Genomic DNA, 27,021 nt, shown 5'->3' with positions numbered 1-27,021 from the left:
CCTGCATCTGGAACTGGGTATAAACAGCTGTCCCTGGTGCTCCGCACAGTGACAACCAGCCACCGTGCGTCCCCACCCTCCCTTTCCCAGCCCTGCGAGGCTGACCTGGGGCTGCGGATCTGGAAGGTCTGGAACATCTCACACCTGTCAAGTGCCCCAACAGCAGCACACTGAAGAAACAAACTGTTTTAACTTGTGTTTAAAAAACTTTTTTTTTTTTTTTTTTAAAATAAAAAGATTAAGATCATTATAAGCTGAAAAACATGATGTTCTGGCTACTGGCACATAAGGACTTAGAAAGACTACATTATAGAAAAATATCTGCAGTTCAGGAAGATGCATGTTGATCAGCTGTCCAACTGACTTGGGCACACCCAAACCACTCCCAGGTCTGTTGTGGGCCTGTGCGATTCAGAACATGTTGAATAGCTACTTCTGGTATTTGAATAACTCCACGAAGAACAGTAACATCAGTTTAGTGTTGCGAAAACAACACAGCCATCACTCACAGCAGAATCACCGGGCACAGCGAACAAAGATGCGCACCTAACAACGCAGCGGTGGGGACACACTGAACAACTCAGCACTCACAGACCTCGCAAAGCCACCAACAGGCGCATGTGACGGGTGGCCTGCTGCCTGAGCCCACCGGGTCTGTCAGCGAAGGACTGTGACATGGGGAGGAGCTGTGGCCAGGTCGGCCTTGGACGGGTACACCACCTTCAAGCTCCCCTCCAGGTCCAGCACGCGGACCTGCTCCACCACGAGGGGGCACTGTCCATCCTTCCCAGCACCAGGGTTCACTTGAGGATCGGAAAGTTGTCCAGAAACTGCATCACTGTCCGTATCGGAGAACGATCCTTCCTCTTTATTTTCTAAAGTGTGTTTGTTCATTTCTGCCATTTTCTGCAAATGTAAAAGATCTTTCTAACCAAGTGATGAGGTGACCCAGGCTGTCCTGCAAAGATGGGAAATTACGCCCTCCCAAGGTGGGGCAGGGCTCACTCACCAGTATGAGGGTGTCCATGACATCTTTGCAGATCTGCAGACTAGTGGCACTGGTTACTTCCAAGAACAGATCACTGGTTGTCTTCTTAATCTTAAAAGAGGTCAGATTCCAGAAAAGAATAAAGTTACAAGAGCAGATGTCAGCCACTGCCACACGTGCACTCTGAGGAGAGGGCTGTAAGGCGGAGCAACCTGGTGGTCTGCAGCTCTACCGTGCGCAGGAGTGGCCTGGAAGACACCCTGCGTTCTGGGCCACCGTCCTACCTTGGTCTTCTCACTGTTTGTTATCGGTGGGAAAGAAATCACATCTCCGTCTGCGTCCATGAGACAAGGGTAACTTTCCTTCCCATCCAGTAAGTGAAGATACCTGCATGGAAGGAAGACATATTACAGGCAGGTGGTTAAAACGCACCTAGAAGCGAAGCTGACCACATGGCCTAATCCTAGCAACTTGGGAGGCTGAGGCAGAAGGATAGCAAGTTGAGAGGCCAGGTTGGGAAACTGAGTGAGGCCCTGTCTCAAAACAAAATAGAAAGGACTGGGAGTGTCAGGTGCAGGTTCCGCCTAGCATAAGCGAAGCCCTGGCTTCAATTCCAAGAACCACCGGAAAAAGCAAAAAGGCTAAATTGGACAAATGGAAAAGTCATTTAGACACACCAAGTGCAACACCAAGGCACAAGTTCAGCTTGCTTCCGATGATGAGCTCACACAGAAGTAACTCCCAGGCGGCTGCAACCAACACCACACCTGTGCTTGCCAACAACCCCTGCAACCCCCAGTGGCGCCCGAGCTGGAGAGCCGCTGGTCTGACTGGCAGCTTACATCCTCTCTGGTCCCCAGGGCCACTTGCTTCTGTGAAAGGGCACAAACCTCCGCAGCCAGCCCCTGCCGGCTCCCTCTGGAGCATGCTCCACTTCCCCACATGGGGCCTGGGTCCACACAGATGAGACTGGTTTAGCATTTTCTTTTGAAGGAAGTTTGGGGAGATTTCTTTCTTCCCTCTGTTCTACACCTCTGAGAAGTTTCCAGTTCTGCAGCTTCAGGAGCTTGCTGGGGAACAAGCTAGCCCAGCGGAGGATCGCAGTACCCGCGGGGTACTGGTGGACCCACCTGTGCAGCCCGGAGACACTCTGCCTCTTCTTCTGCTTCCGCTGCTCCTCGGCCTCCAGCTGTAGCTGCCGCACCAGCTCCTTGGCCTTGGCTTCTTTCCGCCCCAGGGGGACAATCTGTCGGGAGAAGCGCAGACGAGGCTAGGCCATGGCCCACGGCAGATATGCATCAGCAGTCCTTCTCCATCCTGATGACCTCCAGACAGGCGGGCAGCCAGAGTAGAAATCACGCTGACCAGGTTGGAGCCTGCCCGCAACGCCCTGTGTGGTCACTGTGAGGACCTGCGTGCAGGGTGCCTCTCCATCCACCCCTCTGGGGCCTGAGTGCCCAACACTCAGTTCCTCTGAAGCTGAGCTTCTCCTTGAACCCAGCAATAGCACAGCCGTTTCCACGTACGCAGGGCCTCAGAAGGCCAACGGAGAGCTGACGCTCTCTAGCCAGAGTGGGTGAGGTCAGACTCGCAGTCTGGGCAGGAGGCCTCTACCTGCTGGGGACATAGGTGCAGCACCTGACGGGACAACTCACACTGAAGTTGGCCCAAGGTGGCACTTTGCAGTTGAGATGTGAACCAAAACATTTGAAGAAATGAAGGTAAAATGAAGAAATTAAGACCTTTTAGACCCTGGCCCCTGAGGTGTGTCTGGACCGCTGTGCGGCTGCTCCCGGGAGTGGCGGAAGCAGCGGCGCTCCTCACTCTGCTCCCCGTTTGCCGGGAGCGCTGCTGGCTACTTTGGAATGCCGGCATCAAGCCATTGCGCTGTCAGGTGGAAGGACACCAGGGGAGCCTGCAGATGCAGACCGAGCGGGCGGCACAAGGCACCTTGAGGTCCTGGGGCGGCCGGGCAGCATACAGCAAGGGTCCCCGCAGGGCACGCAGGTCATGGGTGGCAATGGTGGCTGCCGTCCTCTTCCCACAGAGTTCTTCGTGGAGTCTGGTCTGCAACACAGGAGAGACTGGAGGCCTCAGTGGGTCTCTGGAGCTGCAGTGTCCACACACACGCCCCCTACGCCTATCTGTGCCTCAGCCTCCAAACATTCCTCTGGGGAGCAAGTCCAGCAAAGCCAATTTATCTACTTACAGTGGCCGCTCTTTCTCTAATTCTAGAACATGTACCTGAGATTTTGAGGAAGCCACCTTGAACTATAATTTGTGGCTGAAAAACCGAAAGCATACTGAACAACTACCGCCCAGCAGGTTTCCCTGGGTGAGGCTGATCCAGTCCCGGCCTGCCCCCCCCGCCCCCTCCCCTGGTGCAGCTGGGCAGGTTCTGGGCCAGTCAGGGGCCCTCCCATTGGCCTGCACTGGGTGTTCCTGGAGGCTGGCCTGCAGGCAAGGATGGGCTCTTCATTTTAAAGGCTGGGCAGACTCACAGCAAAACACCAACCCAGGAAGTTGGCCACCGGCCCCGAATGGCTCACGTGAGAGTGTGCTGTGGACTTCAGCACTCCCCTACACGAACCTAACACGCGAGGCACCATGGAGTCAGAAAGCCCGCTGCCTCCAGCACAGAGTAAAGGAACTGTAAGGCTGTGTCGGGAGGCGGGCAGAGGGGAGCCACCCTCCTGCCCCATGCCCCCACCCCCACCATGAGCCTGTGCCCCACCTGGGAGGTGAGGAAGCGCTTGAGTGCGTTTCCAGGCCGCAGGTCCATGCCCCGCACGACTGCCCCCACGATGTATGGCCGCACGTCCCTGACCTCGGGGCTGACTCTGACCGTCAGGGGCGAGGGGTTTTCAGAGACGTGCAGGACCCTAAGCAGCAGCCTGGCTGCATCTGCTGCCTCCTCCTCCCCCTCGCCGCTCTCCCGCCTCTGCTTCCGCTCTCTCCTCTTCTTCCCGCTGTCCTCCTTCTCAGTGACCTCTGCCCTGCCCTTGCCCCGGCCACTGCCCCGGCCGCAGCCCCGGCCGCCGACACGCAGGTACTCCAGGATGGACTTGGTCTGGCAGCCGGTGACCATCTTCTCTAGGCGTTTGTCTCGAAGCTTGTTCCCTCGGAAGTTGACCTCCTTGAGCTTGGGGCAGTCGGCCAGCTCAGCAGGAATCTCGCTCAGCTGGTTGTTGGAGAGGTCCAGGGTCTGCGGAGAGCGAGGCAGAGCAGGTCAGCAGAGCTGGAGAGAAGCCTGCGCAGCAGCTCTCAGGACAGGCACCTGGCTAGCTGGGTTAACCACCCACCTTCCTGCTGAGCTACCCCTTGGCAATGACCACCCAACCCCTGCACCCTACAAGGATGCCACCAATCCAAGGCACTTCCCTAGCAGGGAGCGGCTGGCAAGGATGGCACCTCTGAGAACCCTGCTTCATTAAGGTTATGAAAACTGCACAGAGGTCTAGGCTCTACCCTTAGGTGGGAGGAAAAGGAAACAGGAAGAGGGCATTTGAATGGGGATGCAAACTGGCCCCAGGAACAAATCAGTAATTCTTCCCACAGGAAACTTTCCCCTGCATGGTGCTATTTTTTTTTTTTTTTTTTAATTGGGCAACAGTGAAAGTCATGAAACCTGACTGCCTTGCTCTCCCTCGCAGGGTGGCTCCCTGTCACCACCACTCCCTGCCTCCTGTGGGAGGAGGACTGATGCTGTGGAGGACCCAGGAAAGGTGTGGAGGCCATTGCACCTGTCACCTCACTGACACCCTGAAGGAGCACGTGGCACCTCCCACCTTCGTGGCTCCTCCATGGTGCTGGTTGGGGGCACAGGAGGACGTGCGTGTGGAATGAGCCTCCCTTCTCCCCTGCGGCAGGTGGTGAAGAGACCCACCCTGCCCTGTGCTTCCTCCTGACAGGCACCCTGGCCCAGCAGTGGCCCTGGGCACCACGACCAGCATGTCCTTCAGTTTCCTCCAGGGCTGGTGGGAAGCCTTGTTTGCTCACAGATGCTAGGATCTGAGCCTTGACACACGATGAACCCTGGGGGGACTGGTGTGCCACCAAGGCCCCAACCGGGGGCCACAGAACAGTCACTGAAGTGGGTTAGCCCACTTAATGAAACTGTCACTGCAGGTGAGGTGGTCCTTGTCCCAAGTATATGGAACTAGAAGTGTTTAGGATTTCGAATTCTTTAAGGTTTTGGAACCTCTGCACAGACGTAATGAGGTCTTCTTTGTCTAAACGCAAACCCACTGGAGTTTCACATATGCCTTCTCCATGTGGCCCCCAAGAGACCTGTGCAGTGTACGGTTACCTGTTCTGGCGGCAGCCCACAGGGGTGTGGCGCTCTCCCCTCCAGTACGGAACACCTAGATTAAGCACCTGACCTGCACCTTGTGCACACAGGCCTCTTCCTCTCTGCTGGCAGGCCTGGGTGGGGCACCCACCCTGGCAATCATTTCCACTGGAAGCAGGACCCCCAAGAAGCAGGCACTGGTTCTTAGCCAGGGTTCTAGAGCTCGCAGCCCCCGCCCTCCTCACTCCAGAACGAGCAGCTGGGGCTAGTCCTCAGCAGGACGGGGTCAGTCCAGGAGTCTGTGCACATTGGCAAGGGGTGGTGTTTGCAGGTCAGCTTGCAGCAGTCGGTAACCATCCTGCCAGGCACATGCTAGCCATGGAGGCTTCTGCTGTTCAAAGGGGCTTTGGTGGAAGCACCAGAGAACTCCACTAGGGTAAAACCTCATCATGCCAAGAAACCCCAGCTGAATGGGAATGCTTCCCTTTCCACTGATGGAAAGCAAGTTACTTAGCAGCCGATGAGAAACGCAAGCCAAGCAGAAGGCAATGGGGCTGTGGTCAGGCTGGGTCCCTGAGGGTTCCTCAGGAACTGGAATCTTCCAGACAACCACCACTGCACACCACACCACAGCACGTCTGAGCAGGAAGCAGGGGCTGAATGGCAACCCAGGATCTACCTGGAGGCCCTATGAAGGGAGAAGGAGAGCGAGAGGGAGACAGCAGCCTGGGGTCCTGGGGGCAGAGGCCCGGATGCTGAAGAGCCCTAGTCAGTCACTAGGGCTGCTGAGGAGGGCACGACTGGTCCCACTCCCAAACTACACCTGACCCAGCCCTGGGCACCAAGAAGGCTCACCATGGAGGCAACGAAGCCACAGGCTTCAAGAGTGGGCACCACTGGGAAGCAGGGGCCTCTGGACCCGCCTGAAGGACAATGCAGACAGTCGGAGGCTGTGTGCAGCACAGGGCTCTAGATGCCTGACGCCCAGCACTGGCTCCTCCGGCAGAACAGAGGCTGGCCCCAGACAGCCACACCATGGGCCTCTGTGTCTGGGTCACACTACTGAGGAAGGGACCCCAACTAGGTGGCTGAGGGAAGGAACCAGCACTTGCCAGGCCCCAAGCGAGTCCAGCCACTGAGAAAACTGGGAGGGACTTGTTTACTTCAATCCCAAAGTTGAACTTCTCTGTACCGAACTGAGCGGGGAGTCCCTGTGTGAGCTACAGAGAACCATCCTGGGCAGGAGAGATTCCCCAGGGAGGCCTCTGCTGCTCAGGGCTGCCCTGCCTGCTTCAGCAGTTCCAGCTGGCGGCACCATGGGCCTGGGTGGCAGCCACTTCAGAAGTAGGCAGAGGAAAGGAAATGCCTCATTCCATGACTATGGAACTGAACCCCCCGGGTCACAGGATCCTGGGAAGAAGACGAAGAAGGTCACTCCAGGTTCTCTCGGGTCTTCCCCAGGAAATTGAGCTCAATGGGTCCAAGGCCAGGGTGAGGAGGCCAGGCCCACCGCAGGCAGCTACCTAAGGAGGTAAAAGCCAGCAGAGGTCAGCCAGCTCCACAGCTGCCTCATCTCAGCAGCTGGGCTGGGAAGAGAGGCAGGGCCTCCTGCTGCCTGGCCCCAGGCATGGGCCCTAAGTGAGGACTGTGCGGAGGCACTTGCACCTTCCCCTATTCAGGAGAGGGGTGGACAAGTAGCAGCCTCTGTGCCATCACTCTGGTCCCTCATCAAGCAGGTCTCCTGGTGTCCTGTCCTTGTGGGATGCCTCCCCATGAGCTGGGCCTGGCTTTTCTTCTGGCACAATGCTAGTTCTGCTCTCAGCCGTAAGGCCCAGGCTTCAGCCAGCTGAACACAGTCACAGGCAGGCCCTGGTGACTGTCACAGCTGTCACTGACTGCACCCGACAGCCTCAGGCATCGAGAGGCACACCTGGCTCCACAGCCTCCTAGGAGCCACACAGGGCCTCTCAGCCCCCATGGTACAGCGACAGTGCAAGTATCGAGCATCACAGCTCAGCAGCAGAGGGACACCAATAGCTCCAGAGGAAAAAGACACCTCAGGGAGACACACTCACAGCCTCTTTTCAGGAAAGCCCGCAAGACCACGCGGTTCTGCAAAGAGCCTGTTTCTCTTCACCGTCCACTGCACGCAGATAAATCTACAGAGACATAGGCATATCTGCAAAAGGGCTGCCATGTCCAGCAAACTCAAGGATGAGCAGGAGGAAGAAGAAATGCAGGGTTGCCTTGCTCAGGACCAATGAAAAGGGAAAATGCAGAAAGAACCCCAGAATGGAGTCAGTTGTGGCTCTGAACGCCTGTGGCGCTCAACACATTTAACAGGCGCTGGTTGTGGACCAAGCAGTATGCTGGGGTCTGGGGAGCTACACAGAACTGTCTGCTTCAGGCAAGTTCTTGGGCTTTCTGAGAAACCTGAACAGCCACCACAACCTCAGAAGGATGTTGCTGGGGGACCTGTGAGACACCATGTGCAACATGATGCAAACTGCAGTTCTCTCGGATGTTTGTGCCTTGTCTGGATATCCCCCACTTTGAGGCTCACTAGGTTCACAAATACTAAAATCTTAGACACGGGTCCCTGCTCTTGACCTGCTTCTGTTCAGAGGGAGAACCAAGTTTGCCCACACTCGCAAGCCAACGGAAGTTCGGAGACCCCTGAGCGCGCGGCGGCCTCTGGGGACGCCCAGCAGCAGCGCCCTAGCTGCGCGGGAGGACCGCGGCTCCCTCCCGCCCCGCGGCCCCGCTGACCTTGAGCGAGGCCAGGTGCGCGATGTCGGGGCTGAGCTCTCTTAGACAGTTGTCCGCAGCCGCCAGCTCGCTGAGCAGGGGCAGCGCGCCGGGGCGGAAGAGCGCGGCGGGGAAGGCGTCCAGGCAGTTGCCGGTGAGGTTGAGGCTCTGCAGGCGCGGGGCGCAACGCGCCAGGTCGGCGGGCAGCTCGCGCAGCCGGTTGCCGCTGAGGTTGAGGCTTTGCAGCTGCGGCAGGCCGGGCGGCTCCGCAGGGCCCAAGCCCTGGCCCGGCGGCAGCGACTCCAGCGCGTTGCCGGACAGGTCGAGCACGCGCAGTGCAGGCAGCGGGCCCAGCTCCGGGCTCAGGCCCGGCCCCAGCGCGTTGCGCCGCAGCACGAGGCTGTGCAGCTGCGGCAGGCCCTGCGCCAGGCCCGGCCCCGGCGCGCGCAGGCTGCCACAGCCGCTCACCTCCAGGTAGTGTAGCAGCGGCAGCGTGAAGAGCCGCGGCGGCAGTCGCCCGCCCGCCGCCCGCACCCGTTCCTCCAGCCCCGGGCCGGTCAGCAGCAGCTCGCGCCGCCGCTCGCGCTCCGCAACCTCCAGCTCCGGCCAGGGTTCGGACACCGCAGCCGCCGCCATCGCGCCGCCGCCTGCCGCCGCGCGCGCCAGGGCTTCCGGGGAACGGACGCGCCACTTCCGGCCAGCGCCGGAAGAGGCTATAGAGAAGCTCGTCCGACGGCTAGAGGGCCGCGGCGCGCGAGGGCCTGTGGGGCGTGAGCGGGCCTCCGCGTTGCAGAGACCGCTAGCCTGAGCCCCGGAGAGCCGCGGGCCGCAGGCGGACTCCGGTGCCTAGCCAGCGACACCCTGTCGTAATTACAATACGGGATGGAGTTAGCGCCTGAGTATATCCTAGCGAGACGGAGCGATAGGTGGCGGATCACGGACGGTAGATGATAGATGGGTAATAGGCGATGGGTGGCAAGCCCCGAGAACTGAGCCAGGGAACTCTACCCTGGAGCTGCACCCCCAGCCCTGTTTGGTTTCTGTTTTGAGGCAGGACCTCTTTAAGTTGTCCAGGCTGCCCTCGAGCGTGTGATCCTCTGGGATTACAGCACGAGGGATGTGTCTGGAGGGTGTGGGTCCCAGGAGGACCCCAGCTCCTCTCTGACCAGAAACGGAGGCAGTCAGCCGTGTAGGTCAGAAGCTCCCAGGCGTTTCGAGATCCAGACAGCCTCCCAAGTTTTTCTGCACAACCTTCTTCTCCAAGATCAGACCAGAGCCCATCTGGAGAGGTGTGGAGGCAGCAGCGACTTCAGATTCACCCATGGTGGCCCCTGCCACCCTGGCTGTGCAGTGTGGGCGTTGGAAGCCAGCTCCCAGGCCTGTCACTGAGGACCACACCCCTGGCCTTCAGCCCCGTAAGGGTTGCAATGAGGCCAGGCCAAGGGCTCATGGGACAACTTCTGGGACTTGCCCCATCCCTTCAGCAGCAGCTCAGGGTCCCTAAGCCCAGCCTGACCTTCCTCCCACAGCCTGGGCCTCTCCAGCTTTCCAAATGAGGATTCTGATGGCCATCAAGGCTCTTTGGGGATCAGGAACCTTGATCAGGATCAGGTGACAGTAGTGGGGGCAGGCAGAGACCACAGGGACAGCACCAGCTCTCAATGCTGTCATGAGAGTCGGGGGATGGGCTTGTTTCAGAACAAATTTCACCTCCAAGAGCAAACAGGCAATAAATGGAGACCTAATTCAACCAGAGCACTGTGAAGGCCCCGGGTGGGCGTGAGCCAGGGAGCCCAGGCAGCTGTCTTGGGTAGCAAGCCGTGAGTTTTCCAGACACCCTCCCACCTCCTGCTCTCCAGAGCACCCACACCTTCAGCCAAAGGCAGGTCCACATTTTGAAGCAATATTTGCTATTTAAACTGTGATGCCTTAAGTTGTAAGTTCATCTACATCTGTGTAAAGGACAAACCTGCATATACAGAACTCTAAAATGGGAATAATTATGAAAGCTGACTAGCTGAGAACCACCCTGCACCACTACGGAGAAAACACTGCATTTGTACTTGTTTGAAGAGCAATAACCTTGTTGGTTAGTAGAAAAGGCGGAAGACACGGGGGCCATGCGGTGCGACCTCCCCTGGGCGCAGCTGGAGCACACAGGACATTGAGCCCAGTTAGTGGACACACTGGGCATTCTGGGGTTCTCCTGCAGAGGCAGCTGGTCAACAATTCAGTGTCTATGTGGCTGGAAGTCTTCTAGCTTCTCCAGCACAAGCCCATTGGACAGCTGGTCCAGCAGCTGGACTTAACTGCCTCCCTCCTTTGTGGCTTCCAACCTGCTGTCTCATTTCAGGCCGAGCTACATGTGTGATTACTAACATCAAAGTAATTTACAGATTGCTGTTCAATTATAATCTTGAAATAAGAGTGACAAAACATTGGGTGATCTTTTTATTAATATACTCAAGGTGAATTAACTCTTAATCCCTAAAATAACAATAAAAATATATTACTTATTTTATAATTTTGGTACCTGAAATAAAGACAAATAGAAAACTGTTAAAACATTAAAAAGTTGTGCAAATTTTCATTAAAAGTATTTACATTTGTATTCTAATGCCAAATTTATAGGTACAATTATTTTAAATTATTTAATAGAAATCTCAAAATATAAAATAATAAATATAATTAAATATCCAGAACCTATTCATAAATGAAAATTCAGTTATTAACTAGTATTCCAAATTTAGATATTTATTTATGAATGGCTGAGGGATCTTGTGGTTCTGTTTATATTTTCTCCCTTTATTCCTGGTCCCTGGACAGCATGTAACTGGAACTTCAGTGGCCACTACGCACTGCCAGGATCATTTCAGCAAAACACATGATTCTCATGTCACCAGCAAAGGAGGAGCCCAGTTTTGTTTGTCAATCACTAAAAATGAAGTATTTTTATAAATAAGTTAGAGCAGAAAACGTTACGTGTATCTATTTCTTAAGTTTTGATCAGAGAGAGAAGAATGCTTCCCTGGTCACGAAGCGTCTCATCTACTTCAGGGGTTAGGAGCCAAGGCTGCCACCCGGCTGCCTGGAGTGGGGAGCATGTCAGACGCCTGGGCATCCGGCCGCGCCGCGTGCCCCACGGTCTGTGCTCTCCCACACCTGAACGCTGTCTGACAGGCAGGCTGGTTCTCGCTCAGGACCTGGGCAACCCTGACGGAGGTGCTGGTTTGGAGACGGGCTGAAGTGATTCATGGTTACCGATGAGCCAGGAGTCGGGCTCAAGTTAAAGAATACTTATGCTCTAATTGTTCCATACCAACTTCCTCAGTCCAAACATTCCTAAGTGGCATTCTGAAAGCCTGCCTTGTGGCCTCAGGAGAAAGCACAGCCCGGCCACCAGGTGGACTGGGCACCTAGAAGCAGAGAGAGCACAGTGAGGCGAGGATGTTCTGGGGCTTCCCAGGCCGGTTCCAGATGGACCTGGGCCTCTCCTTGCAGCTGTGAGTACAGAGCAGGTCCAGCGCGCGTCTGGAAGGAAGCCAGGGCCTCCTCCAGGGAGGGGTGGGCAGGAGCTGTGGAGGAGACATCCTAAGACAGCCCTTCAACTGCTGGAAACAAGTGCCTTGCAGTCCCGTTTACAGCGTGGCAGGGAAGGATGGATGCAGAGCTGGGGACCTGGGCCCTGAGCACGCAGGAGACTTCCGTCCGTGTAGGTCGGCAGTGTGGAAGGTACTCCATGCCACAGACAAAACGAGGCTTGGAGAGGGCTGTCCTGTGGCCAGGTGAGTGCAGGCCCATCAAGGAAAGTTCCTCCACAGTTCTTCCTTCAGGACGCTGCCGGTGCGGAGCAGCTGCAGCCCAGGTGAAGGCATGACTGGCCCGCGGCAGGCAGGCCACCACCCAGGAGTGTGGCGCGAGGTGTGAGCCCAAGGGGCCGTTTTCAGGATCTACTTTCCAGACTTCCTGCCTGACCTTTACTTCCTGTGCCAGTGGGGAGAAGTCCTGCAGACATGGGCCTTGCTTTCCTGTGATGACCTGGGCTGCAGGAAAGGCATGGTCATGTGTCCGTACCCACCTCTGCCCTCCCGGGGCCCCTGGGTTTAGGTGAGTTTCCGGGCAGCATGGAGAGGATGCTCTGCTGTGCTGGTCCTCCCTGAGCAGTGGCTTCTGGGGCGTGCTCCTCTCCTAACAAGGCAGGACCGGAGCTCAGCATGCAGGGCAGGGGGCCTGACGGTGGGGCTCTTTGGTCAGATTCACAGACGTTGCCCTTGGACTGCTGAGAGCTGGGCACGAGAGGCCTAGGGCAGCAGGGACAGACAGGGCTGGAAGGTCCAGAAGAGTTTGAGGAGACGTGCCCAGTCCCAGGTGGAGAGAGCACGGAAGGCCCGCGTGTCACCGCTTCGTGTGTGTCCTGCTGGAGCTTTTGCTCAGGCCTCCCTTTGGGGTGGGGATCTTGCTTCCAGACTTTGCTCCTGAGCTGCCTGACTTGGTTCCCGTGGGGCTTTTACCTGCAGCACAAAAGACACAGACATGGGACTGCATTAGGACAGGGGTTCATGCCCGTGGTGGCAGCGTGAGTGGCAGGAGGAACCCCTGTGCAGACCAGCTGAGAGGCCTGGGACGATGGGGTCTCCCAGCCTGGTGGTGCCAGCACAGTGGACATCGGCCACTCAGAGCAGAGGTCTGGGTGTGAGACGGCAGAGGTGGAACCTTGGGCTGCAGCAGCCTTGCCTCATCAGGCACCAGTCTGCTTGATGGAGAACTGGATGCGCTGTGGGCAGGTCGGGCGAGGCTGGAGGAGGGGTCGTGGGGGGTGGACTTTGTCCCTGGTGAGCTGAGCTCAGTCTCTCCCCAGCTGTCATGTCCTGGGCTGCTTTCCTCCACCGTGGGATTTTGCCTCACCTCAGGCCCAGAGCAACAGAGTGGGCCATCTAGGGACTGAGACCTCTGAAACTGAGCCCCATATAAACTTCCTGCTCTAAAATTGTTCCTGTCAGCTCTTTTGGTCACAGCAGCAAAAAAGCTGATGGAGACAGGTGCAGTGTGAGGAGCTGTGCTCACTGGCAGCAGGAGAGGAAAGCGCCGTCTTGGGGAAGAGCAGACACAGCCAGGGCCAGAGGCAGAACAGGGCCAGTCATCCAACCATCGTTCTAAAAGCTCTGCCCCAGGCACACAGCAGAGTGGCCGTGCAGCTGAGGAGAGTCTCCTGGCAGAGCGCCTGGGGCTCCATTCGCTCACCCCTAGGAGCCGGACAAGGATGACCTCTGCCACAGGAGGGCCTCGGCAGGGGCCGGCACACCACACCACCTACCCTACGTGCCACGCCTGCAGTAAGTGTGCAGGAGTCTCCAGCTTGGACGGTTCCCTAACCAAAGGTGTGTTTCTTATGAGGAATCCAAACCCAGAAACAAAGGGCTCAACTGGCGACTAAGACACCAGACAGTGGCTCTCCACGCGTCTATCTCTGTTTCCGAATCCTTTAGGTGGTCTTGTGCAAAGTGCCGAGGAGCAGCATGTCACCTACGAGTGCCTGGCCACTGCGGAGCAGTGTCTCTGGGTTCTGGGAAAAGCAGCCATGGTGGGTGGAGAGGGGCTTGGTTGCATGATCGGCCTGCTGCTCATTAAGGAACCAGAACATCAACCAGGGATGCTAATTCAAAAAACAGAGCTCTGAGGCCTGTGTGGGGCACAAACCTCACCTGGGAGTGGAGCCTGGGCCTTGTGCAGGATGTGTGTCTTGCGTAGGTTCCTCGTGCAGCCAGCTGGGCCCATCAGGTGCACCTTCCATGCCTGCAGTGAGAGAGGAGGCAGCAGCATGCCCACCTGGCCACCAGGACGACTCGCTGTCCCTGACGAGCTGCAAAGGTCCCTGTGCCCTGCCTGTGCCCGGCCCTGCCTGTGCTACCACAGGGGAGGCCTTCATGAGAGCGTGCAAGTGCCCGCGGTCAGGAGTGGAAGCAGAGTGCCCTGCAGGAGCCCCGCGCGGCAGGCACACTCCCGGGGCAGCCCTGGGTCCTGCTGGCTCCACTCTCCTCATCCTTGCTTCTCCTCAAGCCCCTGGAGAATGCGGTTTGGGGCTGGGATTTAGCTCAGTGGCAGAGAGCTTGCCTAGCATGTGCAAGGCCCTCAGTTTGGTCCTTGGCCCTGGAAATAGAAAAGAAGTGCTGTTCACATGGGCCTGGTTTTGAAATTTACGTAAACTTCCTCCACAGAGGATCCTGATTGCCTCCCTCCCTCAGGATGCCATGAGGGGTGCTGCTGGGGTGCAGAGCACAGCATTTCTTGGGTCACACACACAGCCCTGCAGGAGGTCTGGCCGTCCCAGTCTCTCCTCATGCTCCCTGCAGTATCTGTGCTAAGGTGCCTGTATGTATTTTATATGTATTTTTGTGGCGCTGAGGAAGGAATCCAGGGTCTGTGTGTGCCAGGAAAGTGGTCTTCCACTGACCTACTCCCTGCACCCCATGACCACCATCTTAAGACATGGCCACTGGTCACTCGACCCCATCTCAGGGCAGTGACGGCCCCAGCCCACTCCGTTAGACCTCGCCCTGGTCTCTCCAGGCCCACAGACCTTCATGCGGCTAAAGTGAAGGTGCCTCCCATGCTCACCTGGCTGGTCAGCAGCATGGGCACCTGGCCCACCCCTCCCCCGCTGGCTTGGAGGGAGTGGCTGCATGCCAAACCCATGGGCAGGGCTGGGGGTCTGGGAGCTGGGAGAGGCGCTGGCACTCAGTGGGCAGGAGAACGGGGCCTGGTTGGATGACCACAAGAAGAGATTCCTGCCAGCCACTGGAAAAGCGGGCGCTTCCTAGCTCAGCCTGCAGCCTTGCCAACAGCAAGGAGAGGCAGCTCAGCCTGTCCCGACTGGCTCGGGGAGGCCAGGGTGGTAAGATCGCCTGCTCTTGCCACCGAGTGTGTGGCCACGTCACAGCACAGGCAGTTGGTGCGGGGACAGCAGGTGGAAGGCAGCAGTAGCTTCTGGCTGCCTCGTGGCCACTGCAACCACAAGGGTGGCACTGAGGCCAAGCACACGCTGGGGGAAGAGGCTTGAGGAAGGAGGCCGTTAGCTGCCTGCTGCAGACAATTGCCCGGAGGGACCATGGGAACCACAGGAACAGGTGAGTGAGGCAGCCATCAGAACGAAAATGCAGAGGTTCCTGGGTTCCTCAGGCTGGAGAGAGTGCTTCTACCTGCATGCAAGACCTGCTCACAGTAGACAAAGGAAGGAACCCACCACAAGGCTTGTCCCAAGAGGGGCAGTGAGGGACAGGACAGCAGCCTCAGCCCCTCTGTGCTCTCTGTGCCGCATGCCTGATTATATGGATTTGGGAGACATGTGTCTTACGTATACGTCTTGACTGCTGGAGGCATGATCAACTGGAGCTAAGCCAAGTGACCCAGGCCAGCAGACCCTACTCTTGTCACTCGTGGACTAGACTGAGTCCCAGCACCTTTCCCTGTGCTGGGCAGGAGGCTGCTGTTGCGGAGGCTGTCCTGCACGCAGGGCGGGCAGAGCTGTGGTCTGACTGTCTCCAGGGCACTGGGAACAGGGCTCTCAGGAGGAAGGAAAGGAGACAGATGCGAGGCAGCGAGGCTGAAGAGGGCCCTGGCAGGAGGGTGAAGAGCAGACGCTGGAGTCATCGAGCAGCCTGGGCACAAGGACCCGCCCAGCAGCAGGGAGGGTGTGAGGGAGCCAGGCCTGGGGCAGAGCACCAGACAGGAGACGTGCCTGAGGCTAGAGGGTCAGACCAAAAACCTGGGGAGCCCGGTGAAGAGCAGCTGGCTGGCAGAGGCGAGGTCTCCAGTGCAGTGTCCAGACGTGTCTGGACCAAGCAGCTGCCCTGACTTCCTATTTGGACACCTCTGAGCTACCCTGGAAGATGCCAGACTTGACTGCTTTAAGGAACTGAGGTGTGACTCTGCCTTTCTTGTGCGAAGTCGAACCCCAGGTGACTGAGGACAGGTGTGGTTCAGTTGAAGAATGATCTGCTGATGACAGGCAGGTGAGTCCGTGGGCAGAGAGGAGACAGCTGGGGACGTGCGAGCAGGGTGCCCTGCACGCCGCCTCCTGGGTGCCTCGGCAGCGGCCAGGGCTGTGCTCACCTCCACGCTGCTCACGCCCCAGGAACACCCCTCACCTCTTCTCCAGGTGTGAAGTTCTCATGGCACAAAGGACACCGGTTGGCCAGCTTCTCTGATTTGGCGGCTGAAAGGATTGAAATGGAAAAGACTGGGCTCCTTGCCACACTTGAACGTGGGCAGAGAAATAGGACGCAGGGGCTGCCTGCTCGCGCAGATGCTAGCCGCGCAGGCCCTGCCGGGGAGCCGCCAGGACGAGGGCACTCACGGTGGCATGCCTTCATCTTGATGTGCCCGGGCAGCTCCTCTTTCGGCACAGCCTCGCTGCAGCGGTGGCACTTTCCAAACGCGTCCTTTTTGTCACATTCTGTCAGCAGGTGCTCTGTCAGGCTGGAGATCTCAACCACCTGGACTCCGAGACACACAGGTGTGTGGCTGAGATGCCGAGTGTCCTGCCAGGGCCACCCGCAGGGTGGCTTCTGTGTCATCCCCAGGTGAAGGCAAGCCAGGGAGCCTCTGACCTTGGGTGCTTGTCCCACAGTGTGACTCTAGTCGTCTGCTGCACTTTGTAGGAACACATTGTCCCCCTTGCCATGTCCCCTGGGTACCGTTCGAGGTCACACTAAGGGGCAGGGATGGGAGGCTGCAGCTAGAGTGTGATGCTCCAGGGTGGAGCAGCTCAGTGGCTCAGTGTGACCCTGGCTCCTCAGCATCTTTCCTTCTCTGCGGCACTAGGGATTGGACCCAGGGGTGCTCTACGTGATGGGCATCTGCCAGGGCCAGTCCCAGCCCCTTTTGAGACAGGGTCTTGCTAAGTTGTTAGGCTGACCTTGAACTTGTGACTCTCCTGCCTCAGCCTCCTGTTCTGGGGTCCAAGTCCCCAGAAGCTGGGTTGCAGGCGTGTGCCGCCACAATGCGCAAAGCTTTTCTTGTGTGGGGAGGGGGGTTGCTGGAGACTGACCCCAGGGCTCTGAGCAAGCCGAGCAGTGCCCTGCCACTGGGCTGTGCCCCAGTCTCCCCAGCATGTCTAAGGATGTGTATAAACAGGGTGCCGTCACCACTGACATGGCCCTAAAACTCTGTGCGAGGGAACGCTGCTCACTGTGGGAGTCAGAGTCTGAGCTTCCAGCAGGAGGAGCAATAGCTCCGGGGGCAGATCCACCCATCAGCTCCTCCCTGTGGGCCTGAGCGAGTCTCAGGGCGAAGGACAGAAGTCCACTGTCTACTTGGTTCTCTGTCTTTAAGAAGGAAAGCTAAATGCTGTGAAAATGCCGAAAAACTGCTGTTTCTCAGGTGTCAAACGGCCTCATGGATCCGCGACATGCTGGACCCTGCCCTGAGCGTTAATGAGCCACGGTCTTCATGGTTTTCAGGGACTGGCTGGTGACACTGAATGTTTTGTACTGTTACAGATGGTAGTGCTCGGCTGTCTTAGCACGACCCCTGCTCTACGTGTGCCTTGTCCAGTCACACCAATGGCCACCATGACCTCTGGGGTACCCTGATGCAGAAAGGCCCGAGCTACAAATAGCCCTACCAACAAAATCCAAAACAGAATTCCATCTGCAAGGGGCCCACAGAGGCCTCTGACTGCCATTCCCCTACCAAAGCCCCCGTCCAGCCTGAAGAAGCTAGAGCAGCCATCACCCAAGTCCCGAATGGCAGGTCAGAGAGACTTCTTCAGAGAGGGAATGAGTGCAGGAGCCAGAAATATGATGGGCGGACAGGGTGGTGACCACACCCAATGATGCCCGGGCAAAGCACTGGGGGCAAGGCCTGGCGTGTGACCAAGCACATGACATTCCAGCAGGACAGGGGTGTGACGGGCAGTGTCTCGGTCTGAGTGGACGTAGACACTCCCCTCCCTAAAAGCCATCACCTCCAGCAACGACAGACAGACCCCTAGGTGGCAGCAGCTCAGCCACAGCCAACCTGGGACCCCTCTCTGTGGGAGCTCTGCTGCTTCTGTTTCAAAAATAGTTACTTTACTCTCAGGAAAAGAAAAGGAGGGCCCACTGTAGACAGAAGACGTCAGACCACGGGCAGAAGCACGAGCCACAGACGTGCGAGGCGGGAAGAGCCCCTCTGCCCACAGGGCTCAGCTCAGACCGAGAACAGACTGGCTGCTGTCCGGTGGCAGGAGACCAGAGGCCCTTCCCAGAAGAGGCGGCTGAGGGCCCAGCACTGGGCAGCACTGTGCCTCATACCGCAGGGCACTGTGCTGGAGGCCGTCCTGTGTGTGTCTAGGCGACCTCTCCTGTTGTGGCCTCTGCCTCCGGGGCCATGAGCTGGCGTGGCCACCCCACGGCACTCCTTGGCCCAGCAGCCCAGCAAGGCGTGCATGTGCTCTGACGCAGAGCAGCGTTGTTCACAGGAGTCCCAAGCAGCCTGCACGCTGCTACAGCTGAGTGCTCAACGCCCCCGGGCACTGGAGCCAGGGCACGGCAGAGCAGGACCGTCCACCTGCCACACGGCAGCATGCTGTGGGTCTCCACTCTCCTAAGGTCCCCAGCTATGCCGCCAGCTGGCTGGGTGGTGAATCAGGCAGTGCCACCTCTGGGAGGCCCAAGGGGTGGTGGCAACACCCAGGGCCTGACAGCCTGTGGCGCTGGGGGCGAGGCCTGGCGCAGGCCTCCACTGCTCCTCTCACAGCTCTCCCTGGGACTACGAGACCTGGGGTGACTCTGACGTGGCCTCTCAAAGCCTGGCATGCCATGTGAGCAGGGGTGGCTGTGGGGCCCGGCGCCTGACCTGTCTGCAGTGGTCGCATCTGGTCAGCATGAGGCAGTGCTTCCAGTAGTGGAGGTCCAGGCCTTCTTCAGTGAAGGACTCGCTCCTCTCCCCACAAAAAATGCACAGGCTAAAGGGCACAGGAGAAGCGCAGGTGAAGGCCCAGCCCTTGCTCAGGGAGACTCCTGATTCACCTCCACCCCGAAGGGCCTGGGCCCGCCATCTGAGGCGATCCCTCCGTCCTGATCTGCAGTGGTCAGGGCACGAGCTCAGGGCCCTCAGAGCAAAGTGTGTCAGTGTCGCTGCGCACACAGGAGAGACATCCCCCTGGGTCCCCTGCACTCTGTCTTGGCTGCTGAGTGGTGAACAGCACTTGCAGCCATAGGACTTCTGTGGGGCCACGACAGGGACGGTGGTCTCGCTGGCTCAGCTGGTGCTCATTAGCTCTGGGCAATTTTCCAGGCTTTATAAATCATGGAAAAGAGCCCACAGTCGACTGGTCACAGTGAGCCCGGAAGAAGGTGTCTTTCCCATGGCTCCCAGTGGCTCCTCTGTGCCCCACTGGCAGGTCAGGGCAGTGACTCACTTGTCCAGGTAATGGTTATCTGGAATTTCCTGAGCCTCAGGTGGGGCTGCTTTCCGTCCTTGAAGAAGTTAAGAGAGGACAAGTTAAAAGCTATTTGTAGAAATGCCTGAAGTTCAGTAGCAGCTTGTCAGGAAATGTGCTGCGTAAGAGGGCACAGGTGAGGGGGTGCAATGCATGCTGGTGCTCTTGGGCCCTGCTGGGGCCCGGAGTCTCCAAGTGGGCACCATGACGCAGACACCTACCCTGGTTCTTGGGCTGCGAGGCATCACTGTCCTTCTCCTAGGACACAAAACAGAAGGGTCAGGGATGAGTCTGTGATCGCTGTGGGCCACAGTCCACACTGTCTCCTCACTTGTGCACATTTGGAACAAAGCCCAGCGCGAACCTGTGGGCCCAGGGGAGCCCCGTGGTGCAGCCACATGCACGAGGGCTGTAGTCCAGCATGGGCAAGGGATGCTCCTGCCTGCCCCTGCCCCTGCCCCAGCTTGGGAAGTGCTGTGTGGCCCTTGCTTGCCCGCAGGGGGCTCCCTTACCCACTCCTGACCATGCCTCCTCACTGGCCCATGCTGCAGCAGGCGTCCTGCTGGTGGACGCACTCACCACACACCGGAACCCCCATCACCACCAACCTCCTGACTCGCTGACGCTCTCTTCTTAAAGGAAACTCTCCTTCAGCTTCAGGAACTTAATCACAACTAATTTAAATCCCATAAGCACAGTAGTTTGGAAGGAACGCATTCCTATCCAACCAAACAGAATCCAGGCTCCCCATAGAGGACACCACCTGACCTAGAAGGTGACTCCAAACCTTCCTCTGCAATCTTCAGATTTAGGTGCACATTTCTACTTTGCCTCTGGAGGAGGCAGGGGGCTTTCTCCCTTCCCTGTCTCTTCCCTCCATTTTCCTAGCAGAGCAGAATATTCAATGTCTAATTCCATCTACCCAGCAGACTTTTTAAAAAAATTGACCCCTGAACTAATTCACAAACAACAATAAAGGAAAAAGAGCCCATCGCGTGCATAACTCACAAGCCAGTCAAGCACCTGCATCTGTCCACCACCTGCATAACCCGCAAGCCAGTCAAGCACCTGCATCTGTCCCTCACCTGCATAACCTGCAAGCCAGTCAAACACCTGCATCTGTCCACCACCTGCAAAACCCGCAAGCCAGTCAACACCTATGTCTGTCCACCACCTGCATAACCCATAAGCCTGTCAAGCACCTGCGTCTGTCTACCACCTGCATAACCCGCAAGCCTGTCAAGCACCTGCGTAACCCACAAGCCGGTCAAGCACCTGCGTCTATACAGTAGTGGATTCCAACTGAAAAGCTCTGGCACAAGATAGACTGACTCTGCCAACCTGGACTTGGGTCTGCATCTCCTGCAGCACTGCCAACTGCCCTTGCAGAACTTTGATTTCTTCTTTCTTCTTTTTTTCTGCTTCTTCTGTGGCTGCTCTCTTCTGTGCCTGGTTAAAAAAAAATTAAAAAAAAAAAAAAAGAAAAAAAAATTTTCCTTTTTGGGAAAATAGCTTTGTGGGGCAGTCTCAGATGTTGGGAGCCAACAGCACATAAATCACGTTTTTACACATCACAGGGTTCACGGAGACTAGTATGATGCAACTAAGTTCTCCAGGTCGATTGAATACATGGTCATTCATAGACACTGCCAACCACCGCTGTTCACAGTGAGGGAACGAGGCCTCCCACGCAGGAGTAGTGGGTCAGGCCGAGCCGGGCATGCAGCCTGAGCCCCTCATGTGGGTTATTCACTCATGTTCTAACCAATTTCCTAAAACACGCTCCGACCACACATACTTTTACGAAGGTTGTTAACTCACCTTCACTTCAGCATCTGTGGGCCTGCCGTCTATCTTGGCAAATCCCTCAAAAAGCGTTTTGTAGAGAATGTTCCTGCGCGTGTTGCTGTCATCTGGAGGAAGGTACTCGAGGGTAAGAGCCTGGTGCTGTCTGTACATGTCCAGAATGATTCTGACCGCTGTCTCCCGAACCTCATATATTCTGTGCTCTAGGGCGCTCACTGCAAACTGGAAGCAAAGAGGGGAGGCTTCTCTTGTTATGGGTCTTCACGGTCAAAGTTAATTTTTTCCAGCATAAAAGAAATACAGGCTCATTATAAAAATTTGAAAAATAAAGAAAAAACAAACACAATGCCATATATCAAGATGCAGAGACCCCTTCTCATAGTTGATCTTGCACACAGAGGTGAACTCATGTTTGTTTGTTTTGTATTAATGTATTAAGAGATATTCTTTTTAAGTTACATCCTTCATCATTAGAACAATGTCCCCAGCCCTTTTTAGTTTTGAGATAGGACCTTGCTGAGTTGCCCAGGCTAGCCTTGAACTTCCCATCCTCCTGCCTCAGCCTCCCGAGTAGCTGGGACTACAGGCACAAACCACTACGCCTAGCACCATAACCTTCATATTAAGTATCACAAAATATTTCAAATATGTTGAAGAGGAGAGAAATAAACTGCATGGCTCTCCCATCTAGATTTAACCAATGCTTTAATTCTGCAGCCTGTTTTGGGCCTTTTCTGTTTGTAATAAGCGCAGTGCTGTGGCTGCTGTGTGTTCCCTCTCAGGTCCCCGGCTTCTCCTTGGAGGCGCCTGGTCCCCTGGCTCCTGTGCATGCTGCTGAGGTGCTCAGGCTGAATGTGCATCTGTGCACACAGGTCTTTTGCTTGAATGTCACAAATAGCACACGTGCTTATTCCAAAACTCTCTCTTCCCGCCCAGTGCAGTTTTCCAGGTCCATGCACACCACTTATCCCTGTCCCTGTTCACTTCCACTGCTCTTGGTGTTGTGCATGTGAACGCAGTATACTGCATGTCTCCAGTCCCAGGCTGACGTTAATGTGTTTAGAAAAGCAGCGTCTCCCTGATGGTCCCTTGGGCACCTGGGCCTCCTCACGTCCACCAGGCTCAGCCTGAGGCACACACTGTTGGGTTCCACCCCAGATCTTGTCATTTACCATCACCCCACGCGAGAAGGACTGGCCTAAGGGTGCTGAGTTCTGATCGTCACCGCTGCCTTTCCAGCCTACGTCTGTGCTCCTTCTCTGCCAGCCCTTTTGCCCTCAGCACCTTCCATCCACCCTCCACCTGCTACTGTCCTCCCCGTTCTCCCTCAGGCCTTCGCTGACTTCCGATTCCAGCTGGGGGTGTTCCTCCTCCACCGGTCGCTCCTGCACTCGTGGACAACCACGCTGACCCAGGGCTCCCTCCTTTGCACCAGCAGACGGAGCCCAGCGTGACAGCAGGTGCAGGATCCTGCAGCTGGTGTCACTTCAGACTCGGCCGCACACGTCAGGGTGCCCCAGACACAGAACCACGGCAGCTCCCCACAGTTCAACAGACTTCCAGGTGATCTGTGGGCTCTCTTCTGACCTTCCGGAGCTCCCTGTAGGAGCAAGGTGTGGTCGATCCTGAGGCTGGCCACCTGCGCACGGTCTGATGCCCGTCCACTCCCGGACTCCCCTGCTGCTGCCCCACCTTACCTCCTACTGAATTTCTCGTCGTTTCCCTCCACCTGAACCAGAACCCACCGCACCAGCTTGCTCTGCTCCTAGCACACAGTCGCACCATTGCACGTCTCCTAGAGTCGGGAACTCTCCACGATGCTTCGATCATCCCAGAGGGAGCTCCCCGCGATGCTTCGGTCATCCCAGTGGGAGCTCCCCGCGATGCTTCGGACACCCAGTGGGAGCTCCCCGCGATGCTTCGGTCATCCCAGTGGGAGCTCCCCGCGATGCTTCGGTCATCCCAGTGGGAGCTCCCCGCGATGCTTCGGTCATCCCAGTGGGAGCTCCCCGCGATGCTTCGGTCATCCCAGTGGGAGCTCCCCGCGATGCTTTGGGCACCCAGTGGGAGCTCCCCGCGATGCTTCGGGCACCCAGTGGGAGCTCCCCGCGATGCTTCGGGCACCCAGTGGGAGCTCCCCGCGATGCTTCGGTCATCCCACTGGGAGCTCCCCGCGATGCTTCGGGCACCCAGTGGGAACTCTCCATGATGCTTTGGTCATCCCAGTGGGAACTCTCCATGATGCTTTGGGAACTTTCCTCTACTTGGTGGCAGTAGAGGTGGCGTCACCCTCGAAGGACACTGAGTCCTTGAGTGACCGCAGGGAGCAGAGCTCCTCTATCCTTGCAAACCACGTCAACTTGCTCTGGGCTGGTGAACTGTGGGCATCTGTTGCTGTGCCAGAGCCCCCTCCAGCTGCAGCTGACCTGGAGTGGGGTGCTGCCATGGGCAGGAGAGATGGCGGCACCACGCCTTGCGGGGCAAAATGGCTGCTTGCCCTCTGTGACTCAGAAGGCAGATACAGGCCTACTGAGCGGGCAGCACAGGAGAAACAGAAGGGAGTGATTAGAGTATTGGTACACTGGGGCTACAACCAGGGGCCTCCGAGAAGGCAAGAGACAGAGCTGAGCTCAGCACAGGATGGGCAGTTTGAGCAAGGGCCCATGGGCAGGCCTGGGCCTCTGGAGTGGTGTGGTGATCTGCTGTGTTCACAGGTGGTTGCAGTGTGCGGAGGAGCCTGCAGGCTAGGTGGAGGCAAAGTCCACTTTCCACAAGGCCTTTCAGACTGCTTCCCACCATGGACCAGCATCTGTACACACCACACACCACAGGTGAGGGACTGGCGCAGGAAGACAGCGGGGCCCTCACACGCTGGCATGAAACCACGCATGCATTCGCTCTTCAAACACTGGCGGAAGCCTCCACGCTCAGGGCCACAGTGCTGGCATGTGGCACAAGGTGGCTCACCTTCATCACGTTGTCCACTGTGAAGCCCGTGCTCCCGGTGCCCAGGTCCCTCAGCAGCCGGGCCAGGAGGTCCATCTGACTCATGGCCAGATGAGTCGAGCAGTTGGCTTTCAAGGGCTGCAGCAAGTAGGATGGGATGATCTGGAGAGGCTTCACCTCCTCACACAAGGCCACTTCCTGTGGAAAGCCAACAGGTGGTGGGCGCCTGCAGGAAGGGCCCAAAGTCGAGGGCTCTGTTCTCAGTGCTCCTCAACTCAAGAGAAGGCTCTCTGATTTCTAAAATCCTAAGACAATTACAGTCTTGTACGGGGGCCATTGTTTTGGTATTTCATGTCAACCAAGGGAGTAACAATGTATAATTCTCTGGTTAACATGATGAAACAAAAAAATGTATCATGATTATGTATTTAAATGTGGAAACCAACAAGGCTTTCTACGGCCAGAGTGTCTGTGATTTAATTAGCCACTGCAGAAAAACAAATCATGAAGTACTGAAGCGTTTAAGCTGCGAGGAGGAGATCTGCTCGTCACCTCTTGGGTCCTGGCATCTAGACTCGGCTCTCATCTTGCCAGCACAAGTCTGTGTCCTTGGGCCCACGAGTGGCTGCACAGACAGGAAAAGCAAAAGCGCTTTCTCCAGCCAAGCATGGACGGCAAACTCCTCAGACAGCCAGGAGCTGCCCAGTTGTAAGGAGGCCCCAAGTCACCAGGGGGCCTGTGGAGTGCCCTTCACTCCCAATGTCCACTGTGGGTTGTCCTGCCAGGCTCAGTGGCCACGCCTGTAACCCCAGAGACTCAGGAGGCTGAGGAAGCCTGGGCAGTTAAGCGAGAGCCTGTCTCCAAGAACTATGAATAAAGACTGAGGATGCAGGCCAGCGCAGAGCACCCCAGGCTCCGTCCCAGCACCCCGCACAGAGGGCCACCTCAAGTGGAAGATCCTAGCACCTCTCAACTGCTCAGAAATCAACACAGAAATTCAACACGGGACAGGGAGCAGCATGGAGGCGGAGGGGGAAGAGACGGAGGAGTTCTTGAGACCAGGAGCTCAGGACAGCCTGGGCAACACGGCCAGACCCTCTCTCTCAAGGAAAACAGGAAACAAAAAAAACCAAAAAAATTAAAAAACTCACAATAAGTAAGTTAAAAAAAAAAAAAAAAAAAAAAAGAACCGAAGTACAACATGTTCTCATTTCTGACCTGTTTTTGAAAGGTGACAAAACTTTCCGGATCCTGGGCTATGTTCACAAGGAAGGCAGGGTGGCAGTTCCACGTGACTTAGTTTTACTTTCTTATTAATATTATAGTGCTTACTTTTGCTTATTCATTTTCTCTGAAAATTTAAATTTCTTAATTGAAACTAGTTCTGGAGCTCCGGAGGTTTTAGAGAAAGGAAGAAAGCGCTGGATTCCTTCCAAAGAAAGACGTGTACCCTCACAAGATCCTGCACAGCTGGCTGAGGCGCTCACTGACTTTCCGAAGCCCTCGACTCAAGAAGCTCTCGGCCACACTAGGTGAAACCCTTCCCAGGCTCGGTGTGTGCCACACAGGCCTGCTCCCTGCGTCTCCTGCGTTTCCCACAGTAGCCTGCCTGGAGGAGGCGTGTTTGGTGCAGAAATGTGTTCACTACCCACGGTTTCAAGTTCTATGGCAAAGTTCAGACCTGAATAAAATTTGAAGCCATGATGCGGAGGCGGGCGGAGGAATCTCCGGTTCTGGCAAGCACAACAGGAATGGTTCTCTCCACGCAGTGAGCTGTCTCAAGCTTACTCAGTTGATGCTTGGGAATATACTGAGTAATTATCATTTTCAATAATTTCAAAGAAGCCTGAAAGACCTAAGAAATGGAATAAAAACAGAGGAGTTGTTATAACTGGATTTTGCCAAGAGCAGACACAAAATCTATCATTACTAGTAAACGTGCAGGTCGCACTGAAAACCCATCGTTGTCTTAGGTGCTGAGGAAGGAAGCCGATGCCTGCTCCCTAAGGACTGTGCCTGCAGCCTAGAAGCACCCTGCTCCCCTTACTGTGCTGGGAGAGCTCGGGGACTCCCTGGACACCAGCCGTCCAACGCCCTGGTCCACAGGGCCAGCTTTGTACAGCCGCAGCCAGGGTCACGCGGTGGTGCTTGTTCTTAAGGTCATGTGGAGTCAGAAGACCACGACTCCAGAAATGAGACCACAAACCAAGGTCTGCTGGCAGTGGCCAGTCGGCCTCTGCCCACGGCTGCTGGGGACCGTGGGAGAGCTGGCACTGAGCCAGGCAGAGCGATGACGAAGCAGAGGCACCGTCTCAGACCTCACCTGCCCTCCATCTTGCGAGACAGCCTTCACTCCCAGTCACCTAGGTCAAAGGGCAGGCTGCCCCTCAGCTGCTCTGGTCTACTGTGGAGGGGTAGACCTCCAGTAAGCCGAGACTCACCGAGGTCACAATGTCCTTCATGGCTTTTCTGACAAGAAAGACGGATGCTCTCAGTGTGTTCTTCACGTCTTCTTTCGGGGTACCAACAGGCACCTCCATCAGCCTTCTACACAGACCAAGCAGCGCGTCCTCTCGGCAGGACCAGGTCTTGGAATAGGCCCCGGCGACCTGCCAGGAACAGAGCCATGCTTGGTCTTGCTTCAGGAGGGACAGGTCCCATCGCCTGCCTGCCTTCCAGGACTGCGCGATGCAGAAGCATGTGTCTGCGTGTAAAACTAAGGACCTTTTCTGGCAACAAGTCCTTGGCAGAATGTGTGCATTTAGGGACAGTTTCTGAGGGGAAGGAAGGCCGTGCTAACATAGGGAGAGCACCACAAAC

The 27,021-nt window shown here is 56.6% G+C and overlaps 2 protein-coding genes across 4 annotated transcripts in view; both read right to left on the bottom strand.

Moving 5' to 3' along the window:
* Positions 1 to 199: 199 nt before the first annotated feature.
* Positions 200 to 8,696, bottom strand: Lrrc47 (leucine rich repeat containing 47). Of its 2 annotated transcripts, none has more exons than XM_047544240.1 (7): positions 8,049 to 8,696; positions 3,723 to 4,193; positions 2,939 to 3,055; positions 2,119 to 2,234; positions 1,273 to 1,375; positions 1,010 to 1,099; positions 200 to 906 (listed from the first exon to the last, which is right to left on the bottom strand). In XM_047544240.1, the coding sequence occupies exons 1-7, from the start codon at positions 8,661 to 8,663 to the stop codon at positions 658 to 660; spliced, it is 1,761 nt and encodes a 586-aa protein (XP_047400196.1). In that variant the 5' UTR covers positions 8,664 to 8,696; the 3' UTR covers positions 200 to 657. The 2 variants fall into 2 exon arrangements, with proteins under 2 accessions (XP_047400196.1, XP_047400205.1); XM_047544249.1 differs by having other exon boundaries at positions 751 to 923.
* A 1,805-nt stretch (positions 8,697 to 10,501) lies between these two features.
* Positions 10,502 to 27,021, bottom strand: part of Cep104 (centrosomal protein 104) — a 32,020-nt gene continuing 15,500 nt past the window's right edge. Inside the window, exons 10-21 of one of the 2 annotated variants that reach the window (XM_047544222.1) lie at positions 26,643 to 26,810; positions 25,883 to 26,056; positions 24,223 to 24,399; positions 21,271 to 21,477; positions 20,791 to 20,898; positions 19,671 to 19,707; positions 19,429 to 19,486; positions 18,864 to 18,972; positions 16,381 to 16,519; positions 16,172 to 16,239; positions 13,730 to 13,820; positions 10,502 to 12,538 (exon numbers count right to left, since the gene is read on the bottom strand). In XM_047544222.1, the coding sequence (XP_047400178.1) occupies positions 12,423 to 12,538; positions 13,730 to 13,820; positions 16,172 to 16,239; positions 16,381 to 16,519; positions 18,864 to 18,972; positions 19,429 to 19,486; positions 19,671 to 19,707; positions 20,791 to 20,898; positions 21,271 to 21,477; positions 24,223 to 24,399; positions 25,883 to 26,056; positions 26,643 to 26,810 (1,452 nt within the window). In that variant the 3' untranslated portion in view covers positions 10,502 to 12,422. The remainder of the gene's footprint in view (positions 12,539 to 13,729; positions 13,821 to 16,171; positions 16,240 to 16,380; positions 16,520 to 18,863; positions 18,973 to 19,428; positions 19,487 to 19,670; positions 19,708 to 20,790; positions 20,899 to 21,270; positions 21,478 to 24,222; positions 24,400 to 25,882; positions 26,057 to 26,642; positions 26,811 to 27,021) is intronic. The other variant, XM_047544231.1, reaches the window with a different exon arrangement.

The sequence above is a fragment of the Sciurus carolinensis genome, chromosome 1, assembly GCF_902686445.1.
Source record: "Sciurus carolinensis chromosome 1, mSciCar1.2, whole genome shotgun sequence".
Lineage (NCBI taxonomy): Eukaryota > Metazoa > Chordata > Mammalia > Rodentia > Sciuridae > Sciurus > Sciurus carolinensis.
The sequence above is the reverse complement of the archived record's forward strand: the minus strand, read 5'-3'. Positions and strand labels throughout refer to the sequence as shown.

Excerpts from the sequence above, each read along its gene's own strand:
- Lrrc47 (XM_047544240.1), bottom strand. The coding sequence starts at position 8,663 with ATGGCGGCGGCTGCGGTGTCCGAACCCTGGCCGGAGCTGGAGGTTGCG. Across the intron at positions 1,376-2,118 it reads AGTGTCTCCGGGCTGCACAG|GTATCTTCACTTACTGGATG; the intron begins GTGGGTCCACCA and ends CCTTCCATGCAG. Across the intron at positions 1,100-1,272 it reads CAAACAGTGAGAAGACCAAG|ATTAAGAAGACAACCAGTGA; the intron begins GTAGGACGGTGG and ends ACCTCTTTTAAG.